Source organism: Takifugu flavidus, unplaced genomic scaffold (genome assembly GCF_003711565.1).
Source record: "Takifugu flavidus isolate HTHZ2018 unplaced genomic scaffold, ASM371156v2 ctg669, whole genome shotgun sequence".
NCBI classification, from domain to species: domain Eukaryota; kingdom Metazoa; phylum Chordata; class Actinopteri; order Tetraodontiformes; family Tetraodontidae; genus Takifugu; species Takifugu flavidus.
The window spans coordinates 1,720-9,692 of record NW_026622280.1 but is presented as its reverse complement, the minus strand read 5'-3'; the positions used below and the strand labels follow the sequence as shown (position 1 = coordinate 9,692).

The 7,973-nt window shown below is 48.4% G+C and overlaps 1 protein-coding gene across 2 annotated transcripts; it reads left to right on the top strand.

Annotated features, from left to right (window-relative positions):
• Window positions 1-2,339: 2,339 nt before the first annotated feature.
• On the top strand, window positions 2,340-7,520 carry LOC130521063 (ribonuclease inhibitor-like). Of its 2 annotated transcripts, XM_057024718.1 has the most exons (6): window positions 2,340-2,779; window positions 2,871-3,044; window positions 4,872-5,045; window positions 5,252-5,425; window positions 5,956-6,129; window positions 6,655-7,520. In XM_057024718.1, the coding sequence occupies exons 1-6, from the start codon at window positions 2,655-2,657 to the stop codon at window positions 6,824-6,826; spliced, it is 993 nt and encodes a 330-aa protein (XP_056880698.1). In that variant the 5' UTR covers window positions 2,340-2,654; the 3' UTR covers window positions 6,827-7,520. The 2 variants fall into 2 exon arrangements, with proteins under 2 accessions (XP_056880698.1, XP_056880699.1); XM_057024719.1 differs by lacking the exon at window positions 5,252-5,425 and having other exon boundaries at window positions 2,342-2,779.
• The last annotated feature ends 453 nt before the right edge of the window (window positions 7,521-7,973 follow it).

Here is a 7,973-nt window from a genome sequence, read left to right as displayed (position 1 = left end):
CGGGTGAAGAGAGGGGCGGAGCTGTCAACTGATCACCACCTGGTGGTGAGCTGGCTCCGATGGTGGGGAAGGATGCCGGACAGACCTGGCAGGCCCAAACGTGTTGTGAGGGTCTGCTGGGAACGCCTGGCAGAGTCCCCTGTCAGAAGGAGCTTCAACTCACGCCTCCGGAGAGCTTTGACCATGTCCCGGGGGAGGCGGGGGACATTGAGTCCGAGTGGGCCATGTTCCGTGCCTCCATTGCTGAGGCGGCTGACCGGTGCTGTGGCCGCAAGGTGGTTGGTGCCTGTCGTGGCGGCAATACCCGAACCCGCTGGTGGACACCAGCGGTGAGGGATGCCGTCAAGCTGAAGAAGGAGTCGTATCGGCCTTACTGGCCTGTGGACTCCTGAGGCAGCAGATGGGTACCGGCGTGCCAAGCGGAGCGCAGCTACGGCCGTTGCCGAGGCAAAGACCCGGGCATGGGAAGAGTTCGGTGAGGACATGGAGAACGACTTTCGGACGGCCTCGAAAAGGTTCTGGACCACCATCCGGCGTCTGAGGAAGGGGAAGCAGTGCACTGTCAACACTGTGTATAGTGGTGATGGTGTGCTGCTGACCTCAACTCGGGATGTTGTGGATCGGTGGAAGGAATACTTCGAGGACCTCCTCAATCCCACCAACACGCCTTCCAGTGAGGAAGTAGGGCCTGGGGACCTGGAGATGGGCTATCATATCTCCGGGGCTGAAGTTGCCGAGGTAGTCAAAAAACTCCTCGGTGGCAAGGCCCCGGGGATGGATGAGATCCACCCGGAGTTCCTCAAGGCTCTGGATGTTGTAGGGCTGTCGTGGTTGACTCGACTCTGCAACATCGCGTGGACATCGGGGGCAGTGCCGCTGGATTGGCAGACCGGGGTGGTAGTCCCTCTTTTTAAGAAGGGGGACCGGAGGGTGTGTTCCAACTATAGGGGGATCACACTCCTCAGCCTCCCTGGTAAGGTCTATTCAGGGGTACTGGAGAGGAGGGTCCGCCGGATAGTCGAACCTCGGATTCAGGAGGAGCAATGTGGTTTTCGTCCTGGGCGTGGAACAGTGGACCAGCTCTACACCCTCAGCAGGGTCTTCGAGGGTGCATGGGAGTTTGCCCAACCAGTCCACATGTGTTTTGTGGACTTGGAGAAGGCATTCGACCGTGTCCCTCGGGGGGTCCTGTGGGGGGTTCTCCGAGAGTATGGGGTGTCGGGCCCGCTTATACGGGCCGTCCGCTCCCTGTACGATCGGTGCCAGAGTTTGGTCCGAATTGCTGGCAGTAAGTCGAACTCGTTTCCGGTGAGGGTTGGTCTCCGCCAGGGCTGCCCTTTGTCACCGATTCTGTTCATAATTTTTATGGACAGAATTTCTAGGTGCAGTCATGGTGTTGAGGGGGTCCGGTTTGGTGACCTCAGGATCAGGTCTCTGCTTTTTGCGGATGATGTGGTCCTGTTGGCGTCATCAGCCCGTGACCTCCAACTATCACTGGATCGGTTCGCCGCCGCATGTGAAGCGGCTGGGATGAAAATCAGCACCTCCAAATCCGAGGCCATGGTTCTCAACCGGAAAAAGGTGGAGTGCCTTCTCCGGGTCGAGGAGATCCTGCCCCAAGTGGAGGAGTTCAAGTACCTCGGGGTCTTGTTCACGAGTGAGGGGAGAATGGAGCGGGAGATCGACAGGCGGATCGGTGCGGCGTCCACAGTAATGCGGGCTCTGCACCGGTCCGTTGTGGTGAAGAGAGAGCTGAGCCAAAAGGCGAAGCTCTCGATTTACCGGTCGATCTTCGTTCCTACCCTCACCTATGGTCATGAGCGTTGGGTAATGACCGAAAGAACAAGATCACGGGTACAAGCGGCTGAATGAGCTTCCTCCGTAGGGTGGCTGGGCTCTCCCTTAGAGATAGGGTGAGAAGCTCTGCCATCCGGGAGGAGCTCGGAGTAGAGTCGCTGCTCCTCCGCGTTGAGAGGAGCCAGATGAGGTGGCTTGGGCATCTAGTTAGGATGCCCCCTGGACGCCTCCCTGGTGAGGTGTTCAGGGCATGTCCCTCCGGTAGGAGACCCCCGGGAAGACCCAGGACACGTTGGAGAGACTATGTCTCTCGACTGGTCTGGGAACGCCTGGGGATCCCTCCGGATGAGCTGGAGGAAGTAGCTGGGGAGAGGGAAGTCTGGGCTTCTCTGCTTAGGCTGCTGCCCCCGCGACCCGACCCCGGATAAGCGGTGGAGAATGGATGGGATGGAGGGTGCAGCTGGAGGAGAGGGCCCAGGTGGTGGTGGTTGAGCTGATTGCACAGGAGGAGGTGGGGCCAGAGTAGGAGTCACAACAGATAGACAGATAAAAAGATGCACGTTTCTTTAAACCATTTGCTACAATCATTTTAAATATTGAGTAATTATGAGCTGTTCTAAAATAAGACAAATGTTGAGAATAATTCAGTTGCATTTCAGATCTGATGGTCGTTCAAACTGTTGCTCTACGGTGTTGAATTTAGCTTTTCCAGGAAATGAGCTACATTTGTGTTGAGGTAGATTCTCAGATAAGGTGATGAGAAATCCCAAAGTTTGACTCACTATTTTTGTTTCATACACAACAGTCTGCCTGGTCGTCTTCTTTCAACGAGTCATTGGGAAGTTGTGGCCTCAGCAATGACGTCAAACCCTTCTCATCTACGGGAGCTGAGCTTAAACTGGAACCTTAACCTGACAGATGCCGACGTAAAGTTACTGTCTTCTGCAATGATGCATCCAAACTGCAGACTGGAGACGCTCAGGTCAGGAGGCCTCTGTTGGTCTTTTCTAAATTTCTTTACATTTTCTGATTTAGAAATGTGTTTTTATTTGCCCCATTTATTCCTTTTCCAGGCTGAGACACGGCAGTTTATCAGAGATCAGCTGTGGCTCTCTGGCCTCGGCGTTGAGGTCCAATCCCTCCCATCTGAGGGTTCTGGACCTGGTTGAGACCGAGCTGAAGGATCCAGGAGTCCAGCTGCTCTGTGGTGCTCTCCAGGATCCTCTCTGTGAGCTGGAGACTCTCAGGTCAGTCAGAGATGATCCAGTACTTTCCCAGGTGTAACTAGTTAGACAGTAAATGTTTCCATGTTTGATCTTTGTTATAACGTAGTGTTACAGTTCTCAGAAAAAAGACCACACAGGACAGATTTGCAGTATTAAATTGGTTGTGGAAATCTGTCCCATGTGAGGATGGTCATCAGTGACTAGAAACTAAGTATCAGTTGTAGATTTGTCTTGTTTTATTTTAGGCTGGCCACAAAACCGCCCAAACATTCAGACCAATCAAAAATGGTTCTTCCTGTCTTTTAAAGATCAGAAGGAAAACTAGAAAACCCAAAAAGAAAGCTGCTGCAGTGTGCCATGCCCCTTCTCTACTGAGAAAAGCCATCCCAAAAAAGAGAAAAGCCCAAGTGTGAAGTGAGCGCCCTGTTAAACCTTGGTACCGAAAGCCTGCAGTCATTCTCATCTTAGGTGGCTTCATTCCAGCCAGAAGCCCAAACCTGCCTCCCTCTTAAAGGGGCAGCAGGTCAGTCCAACCACAGAAACCTTCATGAAGATCTGAAGCTTTCAGCATCCACAATTGTTGCACCTCACTTCCATTGGAGTCCAAATCAGAAGTCAACAAGTTGATTCTACACCGATTCTACACAATGCAACCATTTTAAAAAGGTTTCCATCCATAAGTTTTCACACATTTTTAGATAAATCTGTTTGTTCATCACCTCCTTCTGTTGTAATGGTCATTAAAGAAAATGACCTTATTGGAGTTTTTCTCCTCACAAATATGACTTTCTATGAACGATGCAATAAATGCAGCTTGCAATCTAAGACAATATGGAAGTATGTGTATATAATAGTAGTGGAAGTAGCTCATAAAATAATACATTTGCTCTTCTCATCGAATCTCTCTATGTTATTAAAGAGAAACCTGCTCTTAGTCAACAACATCTAAGACATCAGCCAAAAATCCTAATTTTATACAATCTAATATAAAACAGTAGAGAAGACTCTTTCTGTAGAGACACTGGTGGCAGGAATGCAGAAGTATCACTGCTCAACTTGGAAGGTGGAGCAGAAACCACCAGCTGAGAAGGTCCTCAGCGAGAGGAAGTGGTGGAGAACCATGAAACTTGCTAAGCTCCACCTCAGCTCCAGAGACGGGCTGAGCTGGAGCTGTGGCACCAGGTATCGCCCAGAAGAGCCTCCAACAAACAAGCTCTTCTCTTGGGAGGAGGGGGCTTTGAATCTCAGCTCAGTGTGCTTGTCTCTAGTAGGTGGCAGCTGCACCTTTTCCTGAGGTCCTTGTTGATGCCCTGAGGGGAATTGATGCTCCTGCAATGTTTTCTGGCAGCATTGAGCTTGCAGTGGGGCAATCAAACACACTGTGGGGGGGCTCTCTTTCCTTCTCTCATCTGGAGAACAAGTGACACCAGCTGCCAATCATTGTTGGAGAAATGTGCAGTCAGGGGAACGATGCGTCCAGACTATAGCCACCCTTCCAGCATCCAGCAGTGTGTAAAACCTTTGATTTGGTTTCACCAGAGAGTGTAGGGATTGCAGGGTCGCTGCAGCATCGCCCACAAGCTATCAGGAGTGGGTCGCTTTGTCCCAGCTCCTGACAAGAGTTGAGTGCTATTGAGAAATGTGGTCTCACAAACTTGGAAGGTATTTTGACCCACACACACTTTACATACGCTGTAGATCTTGTCCAAGCGCCCTGAAAGAACCCAAAATAGGAACATACGGCAGATAAGCCGGTGCAGGACCAGAGGTTTGTTGCTTGTAAGCTGTGTTTTGCTCTGGTACATGTTGATTTTTATTTGTCTTCTCTCAAAATAATTGTTATTTTAGTCTAAGGGGCTGCAGGTTATCAGAGACCTGCTGTGATTCTGTGGCCTCAGCTCTGAAGTCCAACCTCTCCCATCTGAGGGTTCTGGACCTGAGCGACAACAAGTTGCAGGATTCAGGAGTGGAGCGGCTCTGTTCTGGACTGGAGAGTCCAAACTGTAAACTGGAGAGGCTCAGGTCAGTCTTCATTTTTCTATCTATATACCAGCTGCTAAGATGGTGAAGTGAGGCTGTTCTCAACACTGCTGTGATGCACCACATTAAAAAAATTCCTTGTAATATCGTGAATTCAGGTCTGACCCAACTAAGAACTAACGTAGGTTTAGTACTGACGCAGATAACATGCAGACCTGCACCGTATAACCTCATCCTGCATTTTTCAGATTGATTAACTGCAGTTTATCAGAGATCAGCTGTGGCTCTCTGGCCTCGGCGCTGAGGTCCAATCCCTCCCATCTCAGAGAACTGGACCTGAGTCAGAACCAGCTGCAGGATCCAGGAGTGAAGCTGCTCTGTGGTTTTCTCCACTTTCCAAACTGCCGACTGGAAACTCTGAGGTAAACACCATTCTCATAAATGTCCATTATTCCATCCGAGGGTCCTCACACTTTCTGAGTGTGTGTGTTGTGCCCAGTTCCTTCAGGAGGGAGGGCCACACGGGGACCACTTATTCATGATAATTGATTTAAGGACAATGAAAAAGCCGACAGATGGTAACCAAAATTAGACAAAACTAGGTGAGGGTGCCTGGTAGACACCAGCCAACGAGGAGGGAGATGGTGAGGGAGACAGGAAGTCATCTAAGACAGGTTGTGCCTTTAAAGATGAGCCACAGGTGAGATGGATCTCCATGATGAGATGGGAGGGAAAGAGGTGGGAGAACCTGGGAAGAGTGAGGGCCAGAACAATATATATTCTCCTCTGGAACAGTGCAAACCTGAGAGGTTGGAATTGTGGTAATTACATATTACTATCATTTTTTAACCTGTAACTAAATTAAATATTTACAGATCATGCCTTTGATTAACCTTTCAGATGAATACTGGTTTCACTTATAACCTTATAAAAGTTTCCCTTCTTTATTTAGATTAGAATACTGCAGCTTATCAGAGATCAGCTGTGACTCTCTGGCCTCGGCGCTGAGGTCCAATCCCTCCCATCTCAGAGAACTGGACCTGAGTGAGAACCAGCTGCAGGATTCAGGAGTGAAGCTGCTCTGTGGTTTTCTCCACTTTCCAAACTGCCGACTGGAAACTCTGAGGTAAACACCATTCTCAAAAATGTCCATTATTCCATCCGAGGGTCCTCACACTTTCTGAGTGTGTGTGTTGTGCCCAGTTCTTTCAGGAGGGAGGGCCACACGGGGACCACTTATTCATGATAAATTGATTTAAGGACAATGAAAAAGCCGACAGATGGTAACCAAAATTAGACAAAACTAGGTGAGGGTGCCTGGTAGACACCAGCCAACGAGGAGGGAGATGGTGAGGGAGACAGGAAGTCATCTAAGACAGGTTGTGCCTTTAAAGATGAGCCACAGGTGAGATGGATCTCCATGATGAGATGGGAGGGAAAGAGGTGGGAGAACCTGGGAAGAGTGAGGGCCAGAACAATATATATTCTCCTTTGGAACAGTGCAAACCTGAGAGGTTGGAATTGTGGTAATTACATATTACTATCATTTTTTAACCTGTAACTAAATTAAATATTTACAGATCATGCCTTTGATTAACCTTTCAGATCAATACTGGTTTCATCATTATAAAAGTTTCCCTTCTGTATTTAGATTAGAGCTCTGCAGCTTATCAGAGATCAGCTGTGGCTCTCTGGCCTCGGCGCTGAGGTCCAATCCCTCCCATCTCAGAGAACTGGACCTGAGTGAGAACCAGCTGCAGGATTCAGGAGTGAAGCTGCTGTCTGCTCTCGTAGAGATCCACACTATGGGCTGGAGACATTGAGACATGGCTGGTAGAAGCCAGTCAACTCCCGCTCATCTGCTGCATCACTCACTGACCACTGGTGAAGAGCATCTGTGGAAACATCTGCCGTCTACTCCCTCCATAGATGAAAAATTCAGTTTTTAAAAAGCGCTGGTGGACTTTCAGGAGATCAGTCGATGGTCGACAAAGCAGAAGCAGCTTTGCCTTGAAGTTAAATTAGTTCCTGGTATCACACAATGCTTCTTTATAAAGTTCTAAATGGCTCCTCGGCCACTCTTAGAAGCATGGAAACATTCTCTTAATTGTCTCTTCAAATGTCTGTATTATACGTTACTATTTTACATCATGCCTTCAGAATCTTTAGGGTTTAGTATTTACTGTCTCTGTGACATGGAGCATTGGAATATTTCAGCTGCAGCCAGCAAAAACCCATCAGAATGACGGCTATCGGTGGGAACCACAGGTCATTTGACTTTAGTCAGTCTGTTCAATGTTATAGGATTTATTGCAATCTAATAAAAACTATGAATAAATGTGGGAAATAGGAAATCAAAAGAAGCAAAATGACCAAATAAATTCCCATGAATACTGTAAATTTAAAGATGTCAAGAATGGAATATCAGCTTAAATGGAATCAAACATAAAGTGAAAAGGCCTCCTTTAAGTTTACTGCAAAAATAAACACAAAATCAAGAGCGACACGCGCCAAAAACGTCTCATTCTCTCTTCTGTCTCCACTCATTCTTTTATATTCTCTTAAGATAATGGGGACGGGGTCGTGTGATAACAAACCAACCTAATTGGGGACTATATTTTTGTTGCAAGAACTTTGGCTCTTCAGAAGTTTCTATGTTGGCTTCCACAGATTGTGCATCCACTAGAAACTCAGTGTTTTTGAGGAACTACCAGGAGTGGCTGGAGTGGAGGCCAATGACGCTATAGCTACATATAGCTACATATAGATCACCGTTATCCTCAACCCAAAAGACCACCAGTTGGCGCAGCAATACTAAAGATAGGAGGTTGTGGTCGTTGCGCAGACGCGGAGTGATATCACGCACAAACGTGCCCTATGTTCTATATACCGTATGTTCGCGACCAAAGGGCGCACCGTATTAAAAGGTGCAGCCTCAGTTACGGTGCTATTTCTGTATTTAACACATAC